Below are 25,447 nucleotides of genomic sequence, written 5' to 3' on the forward strand. Positions count from 1 at the left end.
ACACACAAAAAAAAGAAAAACTTGCATTGTGCATGCACACCATTGTAACCAATATGTATTACATATATGCCAAACTATCTGGCAAGTATTTAAGTATCTGAAGAAAAATATTTTTATCTACAAGTGACTGCTCTTAAAGATTTCTTTTGGAAGATCAAAATTCAGAAGAAAAATTATGGGATGCAGGATGACATAATTTAAGGAATTTGAGCTCCCCCTCTCCTAATTACAGTGGACCCCCGCATAACGATTACCTCCGAATGCGACCAATTATGTAAGTGTATTTATGTAAGTGCGTTTGTACGTGTATGTTTGGGGGTCTGAAATGGACTAATCTACTTCACAATATTCCTTATGGGAATAAATTCAGTCAGTACTGGCACCTGAACATACTTATGGAGTGAAAAAATATCGTTAACCGGGGGTCCACTGTACATCCCATTCCTCAGGCGCTTTCAGATCTCTATGGGCTTAACACTTCCCTGTGAATATATATACACATATACAGTGGACCCCCACCTTACGAACGCATCGCGTTACGTTAAATCCACCATACGAAGCATTTGAACGCAAAAATTTTGCCTCGCCTCACGCTAAAAAACTCGCCTTACGTTATTCGTCTGGGACACGTCCCACGTGTGGCCTCAGCGCCAATGTTTACAAGCCAGCCAGTGCGGTCGCATCTACGCATACATTCGGTACATTTCACATTATCCCAGTGTTTTTAGTGCTTGTAGCTGCAAAATAAGTCACCATGGACCCCAAGAAAGCTTCTAGTGCCATCCCTGTGATAAAAAGGGCGAGAATTAGTATGGAATTGAAAAAAGAGATTAAGGAAATGTGTGCAAAGTGGGTTGAACTGCAAACCTTTACGGATGAAAATCACCCTGACACAGCTACTCCAAGCCGTGTTGGCAACCTGTACAATGACAATGTTATGGCCCATTTTAGGAAAGTCTTTAAGGAACGGGAGGTACATAGCTCTATGGACAGATCTGTTGTGCGACAGAGGTCCAGTGACTCTCAAGCTGGTCCTAGTGGCATTAAAAGAAGGGAAGTAACCCCAGAAAAGGACTTGCTACCTCAAGTCCTAATGGAAGGGGATTCCCCTTCTAAACAATAACTTTCACACACTCCCCTCCTCCCATCCCTTCAATCACCACCAGATCTTCAATAAAGGCAAGTGTCATGTATTCTCTTAGTAGAGTAGTAATTGTGCATGTCTTCATCAGCTTGTGTGTATTAAAATTAATATTTCATGTGGTAAAAAAGTTTTTTTTCATACTCTGGAGTGTCAGGAACGGATTAATTTGATTTCCATTATTTCTTATGGGAAAATTAATTTGGCTTACGATGAGCTCTCAGGAACGGATTAATATCACAAGGCGGGGGTCCACTGTATAACTATTAATTTATACAATAAAGGCTAAAACATTTAAAAATGTATGTAATGCCTCTAGTGTAAATAATATGGTGATAACGTGAAAATTCAAACTCATACTGAGGAAACATGAGCTGCAGTTCATACGTTAAAGCTATTTTACATAAGGCTGTCTGTAACATAAATAAGGTATAAAAGTGTTATTTATATTTAACCTAGCTATAAGTGTACACTTTTCAGTCAAAAAAATTCTTTTCCCAATGTAGAAGTTAAGTAGTTTGATATCTTCAAGTGACATCCTTTCCGTCAGATCAAGAATAACACAAGGCTTGCTGTAGTAACTCCTTATGTACTTTTCACACTTCACCGGTTTAAGGGCTACATTTTGTAAAATTTTCTTTGTCAACAATGAAAGATTTACATGAAGTTTAAAGTAAGCTGTATTTGAACTACACTGGCTACAATGCTGACCTGATCCACTGAAATGAAAAATATTTTTATATTACTTTATCAATAAAAATATATGAACCAAGTACTCAATTTATCCACTAACTTTAATTTGATGTGTTGTTATGGGTAACCATATATTTTCTCTCTCCATTAAGCTCTAATGCTTAAGGAAAATTCTCTAGAGTTTTATGGCCAAGACTAAATATCAGATAAAGAATAACAAACATTAGTTTACCCTTTCAGTGGCTGTCACACAGAACTGTGTCATTGAGGCCAAGGTCCCCCTGTGTAATTCTACATCATGAACTCGGCTTGCTCATAAGCTGTGCAGTAACGTGATGAGGGTATCAAATGATTTAGATAAAGAAAAATTGGATATCAAATTGGGGAGGAGGAGTATGGAAGAAGTGAATGTTTTCAGATACCTGGGAGTTGACGTGTCGGCGGATGGATTTATGAAGGATGAGGTTAATCGTAGAATTGATGAGGGAAAAAAGGTGAGCAGTGCGTTGAGGTATATGTGGAGACATTATCTATAGAGGCAAAGAAGGAAATGTATGAAAGTATAGTAGTACCAACACTCTTATATGGGTGTGAAGTTTGGGTTGTGAATGCAGCAGCGAGGAGGCGATTGGAGGCAGTGGAGATGTCCTGTCTAAGGGCAATGTGTGGTGTAAATATTATGCAGAAAATTCGGAGTGTGGAAATTAGAAGGTGTGGAGTTAATAAAAGTATTAGTCAGAAGGCTGAAGAGGGGTTGTTGAGGTGGTCTGGTCATTTAGAGAGAACGATTCAAAGTAGAATGACATGGAGAGCGTATAAATCTGTAGGGGAAGGAAGGCGGGGTAGGGGTCGTCCTCGAAAAGGTTGGAAGGAAGGGGTAAGGGAGGTTTTGTGGGTAAGGGGCTTGGACTTCCAGCAGGCATGCATGAGCATGTTCGATAGGAGTGAATGGAGACGAATGGTATTTGGGACATGACGATCTGTTGGAGTGTGAGCAGGGTAATATTTAGTGAAGGGATTTAGGGAAACCGGTTATTTTTATATAGCCGGACTTGAGTCCTGGAAATGGGAAGTACAATGCCTGCACTCTAAAGGAGGGGTTCGGTATATTAGCAGTTTGGAGGGATATGTCGTGTATCTTTATACGTACGTGTATATGCTTCTTAACTGTTGTGTTCTGAGCACCTCTGCAAAAACAGTGATTATGTGTGAGTGAGGTGAAAGTGTTGAATGATGATAAAAGTATTTTCTTTTTGGGGATTTTCTTTCTTTTTGGGTCACCCTGCCTCGGTGGGAGACGGCCGACTTGTATAAAAAAAAAAAGTGTGTTACAGGATTTAAAAAAAAAAAAAAAATACTACCTCACACAGTGCATGATTGAGAAAAGCAAAAGTGATCATGCACCTAGTTTAGAAGAGCAAATTTATGATGTTTTCTAGGATGGTTTTTATGGTTTTTATTGGCAGTTTCTTGGCATCATCTGACAGAATGGAAGACATACTACATACTACTGAAATAGAGAATTTTGATTGGTTTCAGGACTAGAAGTAACTTGAAATTGGGCTTTTTTTTTTTTTTTTTTGCCAATTTTCTCAAGGATGGCTAAGGTCCCCTACACTCTCCAGTCTGTTTTATGGTTTATAATAAGTCTGATTCAATTACTGGGATGCTATAAATCATAACCAATCATTCCGGGTTATAATTGTTTATCTGGGAAACAGGAGCAAATCTATCGCTTTTGTGATTATGAATTCAAAATGTGTAATATGGGAGAGGCCTGGGGATGTGACTAATGAATAGAGAAAATGTTAGTGCCACGAATGTCTACACTGCTTATTTTGCACTATTTTTAAATTGGTATTTTTAATTTTGTGTAAAACTGGCCAAATTATTAACTGTTGGGTACTTTATAAGGTAACTGTAATAGCTGAAATTATCAGTTTTTTGTGCTTAATCGACAGAATGAAAAGTACATTAGCAAAATAGCTAAGAATTTGGTTGAAAGGAGCAACAGAATTGACTTAAATAGGACCCAAAGTGGGCAAAATTGTTAATGTGTAAACTGCCCAGACTGCTAACTTTGTGTCTACATAATTCCATTAAATTTCATACTTTTGATGTCATTACTTTCAGAAAAAGATTCTCTGGACAGATGAAAGGGTTAAAATAAGGACATTCAATACAATTTTCTGAAAATTTAGGTTGCGTGAACACTGTTCATCACTGTAAAATGATTTTATTTTTTTTATCAGTAAACACTGATTGTTAACCCGTAAACGGTCCAAACGTATATATACGTTCACTACCATACTGCCCCAACTTTTTTGAGAAAAAAAAAAAAAAAAAAAAAAAAAAAAAAAAAAAAAAAAAAAAAAAAAAAAAAGCATATGGTACCCAGGCATCCCCAATTATTTTAATATGGCACACAGTGAGTGCTCACACCCATTCTCTCATGTCTAGGTGACTCAGGCTTATCGTGGCAATGTTAAATGTATGACACATAAAACGTATATATACGTTTGGACCGTTTACGGGTTAAACAGCAATGGATAATAGCTATTATTTTGGTTAACTGCTTAGTGATTTTTATCTACTAATGAGCACTTTTAATAATACTATTTCAGCAATTTAGTGTCACACACTAATGACTAAACAGATAAAAATAAATGAGTACTGTTCTTGATGACAACCATACAAAATATGTATCAGTTATTTTCATCAAATATGATCTCTTGAAATCTATATGTATATATATTTTTCATTTTAACGAACTTAAACAATATCAAATCCATACCTTTTCCCACTAGTAATGAACATCTTTATGAATACTCAGGAATATCTTCTCCAAACTTGTCCAGATGAGCTACACGTTTTGCCTCGTCCAAGATCTGAAGAGAGAGGGGGTTCATCAATTCTTGAATAAAAACAGTCACTCCAAAGACATGTTACAAGTATGGTTGAAAAACAACCATTCAAAGAACTTTACAAAACATTTTCCTGAGAGAAACTTGCCATAGGTGGCCGAACCTCCTAAAAATTCTTGCCCATCTTTTTTGGGGGCTGATAGATGAACACTTGTAAACTTAACAAAATAAAAAGCAGACAAAAATACTGTACAGAGGTTTGCTACCAGGACAAAATCAAAACAGAAATTATAAGTGGAAAATATGTACAGACTAAATCTGTTAGTTCTAGAAGCTTAGTTTTATTAGATTTGGCTATTTAAGTGGCACATTACTGTGCACCTCATATTCATCTTATGGATGTTAATAAAAGAGCATATTAAAAAGCCCAGGAACTGGGCAATAAGAGGATGAATGCAAGTATATGTTGGAAGTATATGGAATAGGTAGTAAGTTGCTAATGCTGTAAAGAGTTTTTATGAGGATAGTGAGGCTCAGGTTAGGGTGTGTAGAAGAGAGGGAGACTACTTCCGGGTAAAAGTAGGTCTTAGACAGGGATGTGTAATGTCACCATGGTTGTTTAATATATTTATAGATGGGGTTGTAAAAGAAGTAAATGCTAGGGTGTTTGGGAGAGGGGTGGGATTAAATTATGGGGAATCAAATACAAAATGGGAATTGACACAGTTACTTTTTGCTGATGATACTGTGCTTATGGGAGATTCTAAAGAAACACGGCAAAGGTTAGTGGACTAGTTTGGGGGTGTGTACAAAGGTAGAAAGTTGAAAGTGAAAATTGAAAAGAGTAAGGTGATGAGGGTATCAAATGATTTAGGTAAAGAAAAACTGGATATCAAATTGGGGAGGAGGAGTATGGAAGAAGTGAATGTTTTCAGATACGTATTTGGGAGTTGACGTGTCAGCGGATGGATTTATGAAGGATGAGGTTAATCATAGAATTGATGAAGGTGAGTGGTACACTGAGGTATATGTGGAGACAAAAAACATTATCTATGGAGGCAAAGAAGGGAATGTATGAAAGTATAGTAGTACCAATACTCTTATATGGGTGTGAAGCTTGGATTGTAAATGCAGCAGCGAGGAGGCGGATGGAGGCAGTGGAGATGTCCTGTCTAAGGGCAATGTGTGGTGCAAATATTATGCAGAAAATTCGGAGTGTGGAAATTAGGAGGTGTGAGGTTAATAAAAGTATTAGTCAGAGGGCTGAAGAGGGGTTGTTGAGAGGGTTTGGTCATTTAGAGAGAATGGATCAAAGTAGAATGACATGGAGAGCGTATAAATCTGTAGGGGAAGGAAGGCGGGGTAGGGGTCATCCTCGAAAAGGTTGGAGGAAGGGGGTAAAGGAGGTTTTGTGGGCGAGGGGCTTGGACTTCCAGCAAGCGTGCGTCAGCGTGTTAGATAGGAGTGATGGAGACGAGTGGTATTTGGGACCTGACGAGCTGTCGGAGTGTGAGCAGGGTAATATTTAGTGAAGGAATTCAGGGAAATCAGTTATTTTTATATAGCCGGACTTGAGTCCTGGAAATAGGAAGTACAATGCCTGCACTTTAAAGGAGGGGTTTGGGATATTGGCAGTTTGGAGGGATATGTTGTGTATCTTTATACGTATATGCTTCTAAACTGTTGTATTCTGAGCAACTCTGCAAAAACAGTGATTATGTGTGAGTGAGGTGAAAGTGTTGAATGATGATGAAAGTATTTCCTTTTTGGGGATTTTCTTTCATTTTGGGTCACCCTGCCTCGGTGGGAGATGGCCGACTTGTTAAAACAAAAAAAACATACATAAGTATATATATTTTTTTTTAACAAGTCGGCCATCTCCCACCGAGGCAGGGTGGCCTGAAAAAATTTCATCATCATTCACTCCATCACTGTCTTGCCAGAAGGGTGCTTTACAGTACAGTCATAAAACTGTAACATTAACACCCCTACTTCGGAGTGTAGACACTGTAGTACTTCCCATCTCAGGACTCAAGTCCTGCCTGCTAGTTTCCCTGAATCCCTTCATAAATGTTATTTTGCTCACACTCCAACAGCATGTCAAGTATTAAAAACCATTTGTCTCCATTCACTCCTATCAAATACGCTCACGCACACTTGCTGAAAGTCCAAGCCCCTCGCACACAAAACCTCCTTTACCCTGTCCTTCCAACCCTTCCTAGGCCGACCCCTGCCCCACCTTCCCTCCACTACAGATTTATACACTCGAAGTCATTCTGTTTTATTCCATTCTCTCTACATGTCCGAACCACCCCAACAACCCCTCCTCAGCCCTCTGGATAATAGTTTTGGTAATCCCACACCTTCTCCTAATTTCCAAACTACGAATTTTCTGCATTATATTCACACCACACATTGCCCTCAGACATGACATCTCCACTGCCTCCAGCCTTCTCGTTGAAACATTCATCACCCATGCTTCACACCCATACAAGAGTGTTGGTACGGTACAACTATACTCTCACACATTCCCCTCTTTGCTTCCATGGACAAAGTTCTTTGTCTCCACAAACTCCTAAGTGCACCACTCACCCTTTCCCCCTCATCAATTCTATGATTCACCTCATCCTTCATAGACCCATCTGCTGACATGTCCACTCCTAAATATCTGAATACATTCACCTCCTCCATACTCTCTCCCTCCAATCTGATATCCAATCTTTCGTCACCTAATCTTTTTATGCTCATAACCTTACTCTTTCCTATATTCACTCTTAATTTTCTTCTTTTACATACCCTACCAAATTCATCCACCATCCTCTGCAACTTCTCTTCAGAATCTCCCAAAAGCACAGTGTCATCAGCAAAGAGCAACTGTGACAACTCCCACTTTGTGTTTGATTCTTTATCTTTTAACTCCACACCTCTTGCCAAGACCCTAGCATTCACTTCTCTTACAACCCCATCTATAAATATATTGAACAACCATGGTGACATCACACATCCTTATCTAAGGCCTACTTTTACTGGGAAATAATCCCCCTCTCTCCTACATACCCTAACCTGAGCCTCACTATCCTCGTAAAAACTCTTCACTGCTTTCAGTAACCTACCTACTCTACCATATATCTGCAACATCTGCCACATTGCCCCTCTATCCACCCTGTCACAAGACTTTTCCAAATCCATAAATGCCACAAAAACCTCTTTACCCTTATCTAAATACTATTCACCTATATGTTTCACTGTAAACACTTGGTCTACACACCCCTTACCTTTCCTAAAGCCTCCTTGTTCATCTGCTATCCTACTCTCCGTTTTACTCTTAATTCTTTCAAGAATAACTCTCCCATGCAATTTACCAGGTATACTCAAGCTTATTCCCTTATAATTTTTGCACACACTTTTATCCCCTTTGCTTTTATACAAAGGAACTATGCATGCTCTCTGCCAATCCCTTGGTACCTAACCCTCTTCCATACATTTATTAAATAATAGCACCAACCACTCCAAAACTATATCCCCACCTGCTTTTAACATTTCTATCTTTATCCCATCAATCCCAGCTGCCTTACCCCTTTTCATTCTACCCACTGTTTCACGAACTTCCCCCACACTCACAACTGGCTCTTCCTCACTCCTACAAGATGTTATTCCTCCTTGCCATATACACGAAATCACAGCTTCCCTATCTTCATCACCATTTAACAATTCCTCAAAATATTCCCTCCATCTTTCCAATACTTCTAACTCTCCAGTTAATAACTCTCCTCTCCTATTTTTAACTGTCAAATCCATTTGTTCCCTAGGCTTCCTGAACATATTAATCTTGCTCCAAAACTTCTTCTTATTTTCAACAAAATTTGTTGATAACATCTCACCCACTCTCATTTGCTCTCTTTTTACACTGCTTCACCACTCTCTCAACCTTTCTTTTTCTCTCCATATACAGTGGACCCTCGCCTAACGCTATTTATCTGTTCCTGAGAGCTCAATGTTAGGTGAAATTATCGTTAGTTGAATTAATTTTCCCCATAAGAAATAATGGAAATCAAATTAATCCGTTCCTGACACCCCAAAGTATGAACAAAAAAAAATTTTTACCACATGAAATATTAATTTTAATACACACAAACTGAAGACATGCACAGTTACATGACACTTACCTTTATTGAAGATCTGGTGATGATTGATGGGATGGGAGGAGGGGAGAGTGTTGGTGGTGTTAGTGTTTAGAAGGGGAATCCCCTTCCATTAGGACTTGAGGTGGCAAGTCCTTTTCCGGGGTTACTTCCCTTCTTTTAATGCCACTAGGACCAGCTTGAGAGTCACTGGACCTCTGTCACACAACATATCTTCCCACCACTACAGATATCAGTACTAAAACACACAACTCAGGATATAAATAACCATAATTTAAACCTAGAAGATGATTGATCACGTTGACCCTGATCTAAACCTCCATAATCTGACACACAATCAAAACCTATTGGAAAGTAACTGCCTTTACTACACAGCATCACAAGCCAGCACTATCCTAAACAATGCTAAAAGTCTATCAGTACTTAACTACAACATCAGGTCCTTAAGCAAACACTATGATGACCTCCTGGCACTCCTTGAATCACTAAAGATGCCCTTCTCCTGCATTATTCTTGCTGAGACCTGGCTTAAGCAGGACACAATAGATATCTACCATCTACCAGGATACACAGCAATCCACAACTGCAGACCATACCAAGTTGGGGGTGGTATTGCAATCTATTTCTTCTTTCTTTCAACACACCGGCCGCATCCCACCGAGGCGGGGTGGCCCAAAAGGAAAAACGAAAGTTTCTCCTTTTACATTTAGTAATATATACAGGAGAAGAGGTTACTAGCCCCTTGCTCCCGGCATTTTAGTTGCCTCTTACAACACGCATGGCTTACGGAGGAAGAATTCTGTTCCACTTCCCCATGGAGATAAGAGGAAATAAACAAGAATAGGAACTAGAAAGAAAATAGAAGAAAACCCAGAGGGGTGTGTATATATGTGCTTGTACATGTATGTGTAGTGTGACCTAAGTGTAAGTAGAAATAGCAAGACGTACCTGAAATCTTGCATGTTTATGAGACAGAAAAAAGGACACCAGCAATCCTACCATCATGTAAAACAATTACAGGCTTTCGTTTTACATTCACTTGGCAGGACGGTAGTACCTCCCTGGGCGGTTGCTGTCTACCAACCTACTACCTATAATTGCAATCTATTACTCTAACCAATTATCTTGTATTAGCACCACTTGCTTTAGTGATGAATATGGAGAATACATTTTTGCTAATTTTACTGTAAAAAACCTTAAGACGCCTATAACAATCGGTGCCATTTACTGGATACCCCACACAAACATCCCAAATTTCAGTGAGAAATTAAAGTCACTAATAACAAACAGACAAATGAATAAGCACCACCTTCTCTTAGCTGGAGACTTCAACATCAACCTTGGCCTACTAGATGATCAGCCTGTAACTGATTTCATCAACAATATGAACAACACACTTCTCATACCAACAATAACTAAACGAACCAGGCTCACTGAAACAAGTGCAACCATAATAGACCACATATGGACCAATATACTAGCCCCCCTTAAATCAGGGATAATCACAGATAGCACTACAGACCACTACCCTACCTTCCTCTTGACAAACATTAGTAAACCACCACTTGAATACAACAAAGTTTCATTTAGACTCCATGATGAGGCCTCAATAAGGAAGTTCACAGCTGACCTAGAGACTGTTGACTGGCCTACAGAATTCTCCAAGGCCAATGGTATTGATGACTGGACAGACATTTTTCTTAACAAATTACCTAGACTATACAACAAACATTGTCCTATAAAAACGAAACAGATCACAAACAAACGGCTTGGTTGCCCATGGCTAACCAGCACCATTCTGAAATCCATTGATAAGAAACACCAATATGAAAAGCAATATAGACAGGGCTTAATACACAAAGATATTTTTAAACACTATTCATCAGTCCTCACCAAAGTAATAAAGAAAGCCAAACAACTATACTACTCCAGTAGATTCACTGACACAAGAGGATATATAAAAAAGACCTGGAAAACACTCTCAGATTCTAGGGACCCACAAACTGAAAAAAAACAAATGAAAAAAATCTAATGACACTGACACAGCTAACAAGATAAACGACTTCTTCTCAACCATAGGTTCTAATCTCACCAATAAAATCCCACGTACCAATGCCCATGCCGGGGACTACCTAGATGGGAATTTCCCAAATTCCTTCTATCTTGCTCCAACTGAGCCCACGGAAGTCACCGAGATTATAAAGTCACTTAAAAATAACTCAGGGAATCTGTCTCATGTCCCACCATTATTGTACAAGAGAGCGGCCCATGTCCTCTCGCATGCTATCTCATTACTTTTTAACAAGTCACTAGAAACTAGCACCTTCCCGAAACTACTCAAGACGGCAAGGGTTACACCAATACATAAAGGTGGTGACCCTACAGATTTAAACAACTATAGGCCAATATCAAACTTACCATTGCTATCCAAAATCTTTGAGAAACTCGTGCACAGGAGACTATATTCATTTATAACGGCACAAAACATACTCAACTCCTGCCAATTTGGATTCGGGAAAAATAAAAGCACTAACGATGCAATCATAAAAATGCTAGATCTGCTTTACACAGCATTGGAAAATAAGGAATATCCACTAGGAATTTTTATTGACCTAAGAAAAGCTTTAGACACAGTAGACCACGTCATCCTACTCCACAAACTTGACCATTATGGTATAAGAGGCCATGCGCTTGCATATTTCAAATCTTACCTTACTAATAGGTATCAGTATGTCACCATTAAAGACACAGCATCAACAACACAGCCACTTGATACTGGAGTTCCACAGGGAAGTGTCCTTGGTCCCTTGCTCTTCCTCATATACATCAATGATCTTCCAAACGTATCTCAACACCTGAACCCCATTCTCTTTGCTGACGACACGACTTATGTCATCTCTCACCCTAATCTTGCCACCCTCAACACCATTGTTAATGAGGAGCTGATCAAAATATCGACTTGGATGACAGCCAATAAACTTACGCTTAACACTTACAAAACCTACTACATTATGTTTGGTAGCAGAGCAGGAGATGCGCAAATTAACATTAAGATCGACAACACTCTAATTGCCAGGCATAATGAGGGCAAATTCCTAGGCCTATACCTCGACAACAACCTGAACTTCAGCACCCATATCCAACACATAACTAAAAAAGTATCCAAAACAGTTGGGATCCTCTCCAAGATACGATACTACGTGCCGCAAACTGCCCTTCTCACACTATACCATTCACTTATATATCCATACCTCACCTATGCTATCTGTGCTTGGGGTTCAACTGCAGCAACACACCTAAACCCAATAATAACCCAACAAAAAGCCACAGTAAGAATAATCACTAAATCCCATCCCTGGCAACACCCCCCCCCCCCTACTCTTCATAGATCTAAACTTACTCCCTGTTCAGTACATCCACACTTACTACTGTGCAATCTACATTTACAGGACCTTAAATTCCAATATTAACCTTGACCTAAAACGCTTTCTTGATAGTTGTGACAGAACCCACAGGCACAACACCAGACACAAACATCTCTTTGACATTCCCCGTCTCCGACTAAACCTTTACAAAAATTCAATGTATGTCAAAGGCCCTAAAATCTGGAACACCCTACCTGAAAATGCTAAAACTGCAGACACATTCATCACCTTCAAAACTACCATCAGAAAACATCTTATCTCCCTGATACACCCTGTCAACTAATTACACGCATACCACCTGGTGGTTAACACACTCACTCACCCATTTGACCATAAACAGAAATATCAATCTCAATCTCAAAATAATGAATCTTAACTAGTCATAAGTTGGCCTGTGATACTCCAATACTGAAACTATGTATAGTGCCAAAACAAAAGCATTCACATTGCTAAACTCACAAACTAGTATTTAGTCACTTAGCCATAATACCAACTTACCTCATAATTTTGTAATATTTTAAACTTAAGATTTAATCTAAGTCTGCCCGAAATGCCTAGCCATGTTAGGTGTTCTAGTGGTACACTCTGTAATTATTATTTTACTACATGTAAACCACACAATAACCAAATTCTGTAAACTCAGCATTGTAATCCTTATAGAGAATAAACTTTGAATTTGAATTTGAATAGAGGCCTGTATCTCCCGTTCCTTTATGACATTCCTAAAGTGTTTCACAACATTGTCAGTGTACAGGTTGCCAACACTGCTTGCAATAGCTGTGTGAGGGTGATTTTCATCAAAAAAGTTTTGCACTTTAAGCCACATTGCACACATTTCCTTAATCTTTGAAGTAGGCAACTTCCTCAATTTCTCAATCCCCTCCTCCGAAGCAGTTTCCTCAGGTGTGGCCTCTTGCTGTTGAAGATGATCTAGCAGCTCATCAGTGGTTAGTTCTTCATTGTCCTCCACCAACTCTTCCACATCCTCCCCACTAACCTCCAACCCCAAGGACTTCCCCAATTCCACAATGGATTCCTCAACTGGCATACGCCTCTCAGGGTTAGCCTCAAATCCTTCAAAATCACTTTTGTCTACACATTCTGGCCACAGTTTCTTCCAAGCAGAGTTCAAGGTCCTCTTAGTCACTTCCTCCCAAGCCTTACCTATAATGTTTACACAATTGAGGATGCTAAAGTGATCTCTCCAAAACTCTCTTAGAGTCAATTGAGTGTCTGAGGTCACTACAAAGCAGCTTTCAAACATAGCTTTTGTGTACAGTTTCTTGAAGTTGGAAATGACCTGCTGGTCCATGGGCTGCAGGAGAGGAGTGGTATTAGGAGGCAAAAACTTGACCTTAATGAAGCTCATTTCTGCAGAAAGTCGCTCTGCCACGTCTGAAGGATGACCAGGAGCATTGTCTAATACCAGGAGGCACTTAAGGTCTAATTTCTTTTCAATTAGGAAATTTTTCACAGTGGGGGCAAATGCATGGTGTAACCAGTCATAGAAAAAGTCCCTAGTGACCCATGCCTTACTGTTTGCCCTCCACAGCACACACAAATTAGCCTCAAGGACATTGTTTTTCCTGAACACACTGGGAGTTTCAGAGTGATACACCAATAAAGGCTTCACTTTGCAATCACCACTAGCATTGGCACACATCAACAGAGTAAGCCTGTCTTTCATAGGCTTATGTCCTGGGAGTGCCTTTTCCTCCTGAGTAATGTACGTCCTGTTTGGCATTTTCTTCCAAAACAGGCCTGTTTCGTCACAATTAAACACTTGTTCAGGTTTCAGTCCTTCACTGTCTATGTACTCCTTGAATTCCTGCACATATTTTTCAGCCGCTTTGTGGTCCGAACTGGCAGCCTTACCATGCCTTATCACACTATGTATGCCACTACGATTCTTAAATCTCTCAAACCAACCTTTGCTGGCCTTAAATTCACTCACATCACTAGTTGCAGGCATTTTTCTAATTAAATCGTCATGCAACTTCCTAGACTTTTCACATATGATTGCTTGAGATATGCTATCTCCTGCTATCTGTTTTTCGTTTATCCACACCAATAACAGTCTCTCAACATCTTCTATCACTTGCGATCTCTGTTTCGAAAACAAAGTTGCACCTTTGGCAAGAACAGCTTCCTTGATTGCCGTTTTCTTGGCCACAATAGTAGCGATGGTTGATTGGGTTTTTGTGTACAACCTGGCCAGCTCGGAGACACGCACTAAGCAATGATCTCTTTCTTCATATCCATAGTAATTCTCACTCTTTTTGCTGTAGGGTTGGCACTAGAAGCTTTCTTGGGGCCCATGGTGACTATTTTGCAGGTGCAATCACTAAAAAGGCTGTGATAATATGAAATGTTCCGACTGTATGCTTGGAAGCGACCACGGTGGCTGGCTTGTAAACATTGGCACCCAAGGAACAAGCGAGGTGGGCTCAGGCCGCACGTGGACGCGTCTCGAACGAACCGTGTTGAGGGAGTTTTTTAGCGCTAGCCAACGCAAAATTTTTGTGTTAAAATGTATCGCAAGGCGGATTTAACGTTATGCAATGCGTTCGTTAGGCGAGGTTCCACTGTAGTCTTCCCTCCTTGTATCACTTGTACTTTGTGAAAACCTCTCATATGCTAACTTTTTCTCCCTTACTACTCTCTTTACATCATCATTCCACCAATCGCTCTTCTTCCCTCCCGCACCCACTCTCCTGTAACCACAAACTTCTGCTGAACACTAACACTACATTCTTAAACCTACCCGATACATCTTCGACCCCATTGCCTACACTCACTAGCCCATCTATCCTCCAATAGTTGTTTATCTCTTACCCTAACTGCCTCCTCTTTTAGTTTATACACCTTCACCTCTCTCTTACTTGCTGCTTCTATTTTCCTTGTATCCCATCTACCTTTTACTTTCACTGTAGCTACTAGAAAGTGATCTGATGCATCTGTGGCCCCTCTATAAACATGTACATCCAGAAGTCTACCCAACAGTCTTTTATCTACCAATACATAGTCCAACAAACGGCTGTCATTATGCCCTACATCATATCTTGTCTACTTATTTATCCTCTTTCTTAAAATACGTATTACTCATAACTAAACCTCTTTCTATACAAAGTTCAATCAAGGGGCTCATGGGGAAAGAGTGCATCTAAGTTCCTTAAGGAGCTAGGTAAAAGACTCATCAGGGTAACTAGGGATCCCAGGGCAGCTAAATTCTGTTCCAGCGACTCAGTGCACCTGTTCAGAGGGGTAATGGCTGCTGTATTTTGGGCACACGCCCCCAACTTTGAGGAGCTGGATGAGATTTTCATTTTCGCATTATAACCAGTGACAAACACGTACCAATATGAACTAGACATGCATCTCTCACACCTCATGTACTGTATGTGCCATCTTTGTTTCAGCAATGTATCTCTTAAATCTTCTGTACCATATTATGTAATAAAATAGTATACCTATTGGTGTGTGTGTGTGTGTGTGTACACACAAAAAAGTTTTCCATGGAGGAATGAAACAGAATGCTTCCTCCGTAAGTCATGCGTGTTGTAAGAGGCAACTAAAATTCCAGGAGCAAGGGACTAATAACCCCTTGTTTTGTATACATTACTAAAGTTTAAGAGAGAAACTTTTGTTTTTCTTTGTTTGGGCCACCCTGCCTTGGTGGGATACGGCTGGTTTGTTGAAAGAAGATATACAAGTGAACAATATTTAAGGTAAAGAAATTTTTGTTGCATTTATGGATCTAGAAAAGGCATATGATAGGATGGATAAAGAAAACTTACAATAACTACATCCTCCAACTCTACTGCTAAACCACATTATTAAATTTATAGGTCTTAATCAGATTAACCTGCTTCTGCAGTGGAGAACTATTAACCTGAAGCAGTTCACTGAAATTGTATCAATGATTTACAAGCTACATTTAACAGTTGTCTTACTGGATGGTGGACATAATCATCACAGGCATAGCACCAGACAGACAGGTCAGCATAGCTTAGCACCATCTTGTGTTCCTCTGTTAAGCTGTGCATCAGCATGTGCTCTCTCACAAACCTTCCACATAATACCTATAGAAAGAGAAATACAGGTAAAATCTAGCTTCATTATTGTGATCTGGAGCATTAGCTAATTTAATTTCTAACTTACACCAGACTTGTTTATAAACTTAGAAATATTGTTTCAGTTCCTGCATTGTGGGAAATTTGTCCTTACTGGTAATCTAGTCACCCTTTCCTTACCCGAAAAGTTATGATTATCTTTAAGTGTAAAAATCCTACGTCCAGGAGTAAAATAAGGTACTATGGAAAAACATTCCTACCTTGTAGCAAGTAAGACAGACCCAGTTCTCTGATGAATCTTGACATTCTTCACATGGGTTAGCAGTGTTCAACCCACTACTAGGCACACGATTAATTTCTTCAAGATGGGGACACCATGTTCTTGGAACCACTGCAAACATTTGCTGAGGAATAATGTCATCTATCAACTTTAATCCTGATAAAGACACTATGGCAAAATGGAAACCCTTAACAACATGTTCTGCTGAGAGATTAGGGTTTTTAACCCTTTCAGGGTCCAGAGGCCAAATTTCAAAGTATGCACCAGGGTCCAAGAATTTTCAAAAAATAATTTTGTTATTTTTCCTAATGGAATGGTAGAGAATCTTTTTCTGAAGGTAATAAAACAAAAAGTACAAAATTTGATGGAAAATTGGCGAAATTATGCTCTCGTGAATTTTGATGTGTCAGAGATATTTACGCATCAGTGATTTTGCCGACTTTGACTCCCATTTTAGGCCAATTACATTATTCCAGTTGACCAAAATCTTAGCAATTTCACTAGTATTACTTCTATTCTATCGACTGAGCACAAGAAATCACCAAGTCAACTGTTTCAACTACAAAATAAAGTGATCAGAAATTGGTAATTTGGCCAATTTACTGCAAAGTCCAAAATATTCCAATTTCAAAATAGGATCCAGAATAAACAATGCAGGCATTCCTGGCACTAAACTAACATTTCCTCTGTTCATTAGTTACATTTTCAGGCTTTACAAATGAATTCCATTTTGATTTTTTATTCACAATGAATTTTTATTCAAACCAAAAAATAGAAGATTTACGGTTATGCAATATTGTAATAATTGTATAAATAATATCACCACATTTATGAATGTATATTAGACCCACCAGCTATCATGTATTAGATGTGCGAGGTCATTTGTTTACTCTTGAACATCGGCAAAAATTTAACATTTCTGCTACATTGAGCTCAGTTTCAAGCTATTTTCAGTACTAAAACCAATCAAAATCATCTCTATTTCTGTAATATATCTTCCATTCTATCAAATGAGACCAAGAAATCACAACTGCAACTATAAAAAACATACAAAAAACACTGCAAAGTCGTTGTTTTAGTCGAAAATTACGGTCTCGGTTTTGTTTCTCTCATTATGCACTGTGTGCTGCAGGATTTGTTTTATGTGGTGCACACATACCACACAGACGTATTCTCTCATATCTAGGCCCAAATTTACCACTCACAGCTTATCAGAGTGAGCTGAGCTCATGGTGTAGATCTACGGTTTGGACCCTCAACGTAAAGCCGTAGCTCTAAAGCACGGACCCTGAAAGGGTTAATATAAAGAGTACATGGTAAGCATAGGAATATATAGCTGGGATAGCAAGACAGCAAATGAATGAGTGAAAATTAATGTGTTTCCTTTTTTTGAATTGGCCTACTATGATGGGAAACGACTGTTTAGGTAAAAAAAAATCATTGTTGGTGGGAATTAAACCATGGATTTTCTTTCTCATTCACTGTTTTCCTGCATCAAATTAATAAATAAATACTCCTTACAAGCCAATACATTGTCACTGGGTATATACCTCACCAGTAGCAAATTCAGACAGCTGGAAAGTAGTGATGTTTCCACCTGCTGAGACTCCAGAAGATCCTCCCACAGCACCCATGTCTTCTTCTGTGATCTCATTTCCTGGTAGCTTAGTTTCACAAGAGGCTGCTGTTACACTTGTGGCCACGTCATCCAGTTTTACTCGGCTAAAGTTGCCAGTCAGCTCTTCCAATCCTGGCAAACACATAGCAAGTAATTAGTGTCAACCAAATGAGAGTGCAAATTAAATGATTTAAAGACAAGTGTGAATTTAAGTGTACAGTATAATGAAAAAATAATAGAATTGATTACTGCACTGTACAGTATAGCAAACTAATTTTTTTGTTCAACAAACTGGCCATATCCCACTGAGGCAGGGTGACTTAAAAATTAAAATGAGTTTTTTCTTTTTAAATTTAGTAATTTATACAGAAGACAGGGTTACTATCCCCTTGTTTCCGACATTTTAGTTGCCTCTCATGGCACACATGGCCTATGAAAGAAGAATTCTTTTCCACTTCCCCATAGAGATAAGAGGAAATAAAAACATTTGCAGGTTTCCATTTCACACATTTTCCCAGGACAGTAGTGTACTTTCCAGGATGGTTGCTGTCTACCGACCTACTACCTACAAACTTTATATATTATGTTATGGCATGTGCAAGAAAAAATAAAGAAAGCAACATATATATGCAACTAGAAGAACACGTGATGCTAAGTTACAAAGAATCTATAATGGAAACAAGGAGATGTGGAATGTAAAAGCTAATGATGATTAAGACTGAGGAGTGTATGGGTGAGATTGGGTGATGCAGTTTATGTAAGTGAGGGTAATAAAGTATGTGGTAGATATGGTGAGTGTACGTATATGAGGAATAATTGCGTAAATATTTCACACGAAAGTGTTAGTAAGAAACTGGTGTCAGGAAGCACTTTTCTTAAGATGTGAATTATCAAAATTTGGTCAATGAGTAGCAGTGACTGAATTTCAGCAATATATCATAAGAAAAAGATAGAGAAGGCAGCAGCCTTACATAATGATGACAAGCAATGTAATATAAAAAACAAAGAATTTGGCTTCAAAGAACATATTGAATAACTGGGCAAATTTAAATTTAACACCTATTATGACTAAAAAAAAAAGAACTTATGGATAAACCAGAGAATAGCAATACCAACATTGTCATATGGGTATGAGGTCCTGTAGCTAGGTGGAGGCTAAAGGCAAGGGAGATGTGTTTAAGGACAATGTGTGGTGTGAATATTATGCAGAGAATTTGGAGCATGGAGATTAGGTGTGGGGTTACCAAAAGTATAATTTAGAGGGCTGCAAAGGGTTTGCTGGGGTGGTCTGGGTATTTAGAGAGGATGGAACAAAATAATATGACTAGTAAGGTATATAAATTTGAGTGCTGGAGGTGTGCAATGCCATATGTTCACTTTGAAGGAGGGGTGGGGATGCTCTTGCGATGGCAGCACACAGTGATTTAATAAACAATGGTGAATGTGCTTTGTGTTTCATTTTTTCACGGGGGAGGGGGGGGGGAGGTTGTTACCCAACCTCAGTGGACGATGACCAGTGCATTAAGTCTCGGGGGAAAAGCTGAGCTGTAGTGTTGGCATGCCTCTGGCAAGATGGTGATGGATTAAGTGATGGTGAAAGTGTTTTGGGTCACCATACCTTAATAATAATAATAATTGTTACAAATAATAATAATAATAATAATTGTTACAAATAATAATAATAATAGTAGTTACAAAGCCCCTTTATATGCAGAATAGCCCCTTTATATGCAGAATAGCCCCTTTATATGCAGAATAGCCCCTTTATATGCAGAACATTTTGGGCAAACTTAAGATTAATAAGGCAATAACAGTGTTGTAATTGTAAATATGGTCATTTGGTCAGTTACAATGAATAAAAGAAAACTGAATATTCTATTGGCTCACTCTATATGGTTTTAACCCTTTGACTGTTTCAGGCCCCTTTCTGAAACTGTCATTCTATGTCGCTAAATTTTTTTTGGAAAAAAAAAAAAAAAAAAAAAATTCTTATGAAATGATACGAGAATCTTTTCCCGATGGTAATGACACCAAAAGTTCGAAATTTGGTCGAAAACTCATGGAATTACGCTCCCGCGAAGTTAGCGGTCTCGGCGACGTGTATCGGCGATTTCGCCGACTTTGAGCCCTATTTTCAGCCAATTCCGTTGTTCCAGTTGACCAAACTCATAGCTATTTCTTTAGAACTCCATTTTATCTATCAGCTGAGTACAAGAAACCTCCCATTTACCAATTTGGACTACCCAATATTGTGGTCAGAAATTGGCAATTTGGCCAATTTCATGCAAACTAAAAAAGATGCCAATTTCAAAATAGGGTCCAGAATAAACAAGGTAGACATTCTTGGCACTAAAATAACATATCCTCTGTTCATTAGTCACATCCCTAGGCCCCTCTTATATTATTATTGCTTTCTATTTTGACTTTTTATTCATACAAAAAAATACAAAATTTACTGTTATGCAGACAACTGCATTATTGTAAAAATGATATAAATAATATCAGTGCACTAGCGAAAGAATATGAGACTCCCCAGTTGATGTGTATTGGACGTGTGGTGTGATTTGTTTACTCCTGAACATTGGTAAAAATCGAACATTTCCGCTAATTTGAGCTCAGTTTCAAGGTCGTTTTCATCGTCAAAGTAATGAAAATCATCTCTACTTCTGTAATATGTTTTCCATTTTATCAGCTAAGACCATGAAAACGCAAATACATCGATAAATACTATACAAAAATACACCTCAAAGTCTGCGTTTTAATCCAAAAAAACGATCATTTTTTTTTTCTCATTACGCACTGTGTGCTGCAGGATTTTTTTTATGTGGTGCACACTGACCACACAGACCCTTTCTCTCACATGTGAGCCTACCAGCTTTCTTCCGCTTGATTTGAAGCCGCTAGAATTATTGAGTATATATACGTCTGAAACACTGGCTCGTAAGACATATATATACAACCAAAACAGTCAAAGGGTTAATAAACTAGGTAGAGAAGAATACAGTTTTGATATAGTATATAAAAAATACAGTATCACAACTTAACACAATTTAAAACAATGAGATGGAAACAATTTTAAGTTTGAAGTAATGATTAAATAGTGACTGCTGGTGTAAAAAAAAATACATATTGAATTTCACTAATATGGGCCAATAAGGTAGGAATCTACTTTACTCTCATCAAATGATGATGATAATCCATGTGATGGTTAAGGAATGGTTATGAGCAAACACACGGTGTTAAAAAAAGATATTTTTCAGCAAAGTAACCATTTATTAATTAATTTCACTCGGTGGATTTAATGTATTAATAAATGTCTTAATAAGTGTCTTTTTACAACCAGTCTTTGTGATAGGGGACGGGGCTTTTGATAATGTTTTGTGACCAACTAGTTTAAAAGAACAGCCTATTCATGATTTTTTTCTAAAATTTAAAAAACTACCAACAAGATTCTAGTTATATAATTCTATGATTATTTATACAGTACTATAGTAGACTTAAATATCAACACTAGTAATATTATCTGCTTAGGTTGATTTATTTCACATGAAGCAATCAAGTTCACTTTCTTCATACCTGTACACTTTCCTTCAGAGCTCTTATTTGAAGAGTGTGAAGAAGCTGAGGTAATGTAATCCCCTTGTTGGATGGCTGGTGTACTTCCATTCCTTCTGGGCGATGAAATTTGACCCATGGCTGATTTAGCTTCATCCTACAATACATGTATTATGCTTTTGTGAAAACACTATTTTTTTTTTTAACACATTAATCATCTGCCACTGAGGCACGGTGACCCAACAAAGAAACACTTTCACTATCATTCACACTATCACTGTTGCCAGAGGCATGCAGATATAACAGTTTAAACAGTAGAAATCCCAAACTCCTGCTTCAGAGTGCAGGCACTGTACTCTCCACCTCCAGGACTCAAGTCCGGCTAACCAGTTTCCCTGAATCCCTTCACAAAATATTACCCTGCTCACACTTCAACAGCTCATCCCAAAAACCATTCGTCTCCACTCACTCCTAACATTCTCACACATGCCTGCTGTATGTCCAAGCCCCTTGCACACATAACCTCCTTTACCCCCTACCTCCATCCTTTCCTATACGTACCTTAGTAGTAATAACTTCAACTTACGTAGAGATTTTATGAAAGGTATTGCAACACTGATGACAAATTTCCATAATAATGTTAACAATGATTTTATGAAGACTTACCACTATAAAGAAAAAATTGCCCATTCAGTGATGCATAGCCAGTGAAGAAATTATAGAATGTAAGTTTTTTTCCTTCTTTTCTTTTTTCTTTCTTTTTGGGTCACACTGCCTCAGTGGGAAATGGCCAATGTGTTAAAAAAAAAAAAACTATTATTGGGAAATAATACTGAAATCACTTTTTGAAGTGCTGGAAAACAATGGTGTCTCCTGTGCTGGTAGTTTGTGCCACAGAATGACTTCAGTTAAGAAATAAGACACACAATTTCTAATTTGGGATTAGCATCAGACAAATCAATGGAGACTGCAGGAGCATCACAGTTTGTCCCCATGCCCATCTCTGTGGGATCATCACAGTTTGTCAAGAAGCCCATCTCTGATTTGCAGGGCAGTCTTCCTTCGTCACCAGACTATTCAACAGAAGATGAAAGTGATATTCACTGTCTTACTACCAGTTACAAAACTCTATTATCATCAAACTCACTTTTGACTGCCATAAGCTCCCCCAAGAGTTTATTTAACAGGTCGTTCCTAGACCCTTTAAACATTTTCAAATTCAACAATTTCTTAAATGCTGGCTCTTAGGCCATTTAGCAAAATATTATCACCACTTCACCCACAAGGTACCAATTGCAATGACCCAAATCACATCTCCTGCAAGTGCTTTTCTGTTCTGAGCAAAATCTCTCCTGTTCCCATCAGTGATTTACCTTCCTCTGTGAACATGAACTCTATCAACTGAAGGAGAGGAAGCATATGATATATATCTTCCTCTGTGAAAACAGCTTGATACCATTTTTGTACACTTGTAATATCTATTGACCTGGATATACAACATCACCTTCAGTCCTAGTTGTATTGGTTATTAACTTCTATTCAATCATCTACTATACTCAACCAGCTTTTTTCCTTCTATCCCTTAGGTGTAAGTACCTACGTTACTTTCGTGGTAGTGGCAGTGGTATGTCCATCCTCATCTAACCTACATTCTCCTAAGCATAAAGTTCAAATGAACTCTTAAAGATTCCTCCAGTTCTCCTCCCTCGGTTTCTAATTCATGTATCATATGTCAGATGCAGCTTCCACCTTTACTCCAAACCTTCATGGACAGGAGTCAGTTTCAACCTCAAGAAGCTAAAAATCTGTCATGCATACATTAACCTTATGCATAACCCTCTCTACTACTAGATACATTTCCGTCCCTCTACTTAATTCTACTCTCCCTCATTCTCATTCTTCAAACTCTCATTTTCTCAACAACTTTCTCTATCTCACTATACCTACAAAATAATTACATGCATTACATCTGTCCCTCATCCAACAGCACCCTTCTCTTCTACTGCAAATGAGGTAATATTAGTCATAACCTGCTACATTACAGCTGCTCCTGATATAGATCTTGACATAGTCTCAAACACTGCAAGTCCTGAGTATAAAGTATCCCACAGTTTTACAAAATGATGACAATAAGCTGATGGCTTACCTTAAAGTTTAGTGCTGACCAAAATTTTCTATGTACATCAACAACACTGCTCAGTGTTTCTGTAGCACTAGTACAAGGCATTAAATTCTGAGCCAGAGGAATGAGAGGGTCTCCAAGCAGAGCCTTGGCACACATAGTCATGCAGTAGCTCATGGTACTCAGATTATAACCACCCTCCAAAGCCACAATAACGCGACCCTCAGCTAAGCACGTCAGCAACCTTGTCATGTGGCCGTAACACTCTGGTGTCACGTTGCATCCTAGGAGAAATTATTTGGCACTGATGTAAACAAATTCAGTGAAATAACATTAACTATTTATTTATTTATTTATTTATTTATTTGAACATGATACAGAGAAGTACAAAGGAATACAGTTATTAAAGTGCAACATGCCAAAGCCACTTGTATGCAGAGCATTATGGGCAGGCTTAAAATTAACTTAAGATTAACTAAGCAATGATATATTCAGTGGTAAAAACATTATTGTAAACAGATAACAATTTAGCACAAATGAGTATTACAAAGACAACTATTATTATTATAAACATTATAATTATATGATTGTTTACAATTCTACTTTTTATAATACAGTGAACCCTCTCATTAATGAACCAATAGAAGGGAGGGAGTGTATGATATTGCTAACTGTCCAAAACTTAGTGGACTTATTCTGCTGATACAGAGGACAACCAGACACTAGGAATATGGGTATTGTATTATTATTATAATCAAAAAGAAGCGCTAAGCCACAAGGGCTATACAGCACTGCAGGGTAGGGAAGGAAGCGAGGGTATTGGATGGCAGAAGGGAGGAGGGATGATCAGTAGGTTCAGAAAACAGTGGGGCAGGGGATAGAACGGGGGTAGAGGATAGCAAGAGATTGAAGTAGAAAGGGCTGAAGGTATCAGAATTTGTGAAGTAAGTCAGTTGTTGTCAAAAAGTCAATGAAAGAGTCTGGATGAAAGGTGGGTCCATCAGCGAGAAGGGAAGGTAAAGAGAGAGCAGCGGAGCGAAGACGACGACGGAGGTAAATTCTGCGTGCTCGTTGATAAAGTGGGCAGTCCAACAGAATGTGGCTGACTGATAATGGAACTTGGAAATTCTCACAGAGAGGAGCAGGGCGCCTCTCCATGAGATATCCATGAGTAAGACGAGTATGGCCAATGCGAAGACGAGAGAGAGTAGTCTCCCAACCTCGACACTGGTGATAAGAAGACGGCCAGTAACCTATACTCGGTTTAATAGATTGAAGTTTGTTGCCGAGCATAGTAGACCAACGTTGTTGCCAATGAGTGTGAAGGTGGGAAGATATTGCAGCAAAATAGTCCGTAAATGGAATACCTCTACATGAAACTGGTAGGTCATGTACTGCTGACCGCACAGCAGTGTCTGCCTGTTCATTGCCCTGTATGTCAACATGACCAGGGACCCAACAAAAAACAATATCTTTATGCTTGGTAAAGATGCGGCGTAGCCAAAGTTGGATACGGAGGACTAAGGGGTGAGGT

At 38.7% G+C, this 25,447-nt stretch overlaps 1 protein-coding gene across 1 annotated transcript in view; it reads right to left on the bottom strand.

The window, feature by feature from the left end:
- HDAC6 (histone deacetylase 6) overlaps positions 1 to 25,447 on the bottom strand; it is a 151,873-nt gene continuing 126,426 nt past the window's right edge. The window contains exons 27-33 of the mRNA XM_070086084.1: positions 23,938 to 24,205; positions 21,813 to 21,948; positions 18,169 to 18,368; positions 16,599 to 16,742; positions 16,219 to 16,347; positions 4,629 to 4,722; positions 1 to 1,860 (exon numbers count right to left, since the gene is read on the bottom strand). Coding sequence (XP_069942185.1) covers positions 4,654 to 4,722; positions 16,219 to 16,347; positions 16,599 to 16,742; positions 18,169 to 18,368; positions 21,813 to 21,948; positions 23,938 to 24,205 — 946 coding nt within the window. The 3' untranslated portion in view covers positions 1 to 1,860; positions 4,629 to 4,653. The remainder of the gene's footprint in view (positions 1,861 to 4,628; positions 4,723 to 16,218; positions 16,348 to 16,598; positions 16,743 to 18,168; positions 18,369 to 21,812; positions 21,949 to 23,937; positions 24,206 to 25,447) is intronic.

This window comes from Cherax quadricarinatus, chromosome 18, assembly GCF_038502225.1.
Source record: "Cherax quadricarinatus isolate ZL_2023a chromosome 18, ASM3850222v1, whole genome shotgun sequence".
Classification (NCBI taxonomy): domain Eukaryota; kingdom Metazoa; phylum Arthropoda; class Malacostraca; order Decapoda; family Parastacidae; genus Cherax; species Cherax quadricarinatus.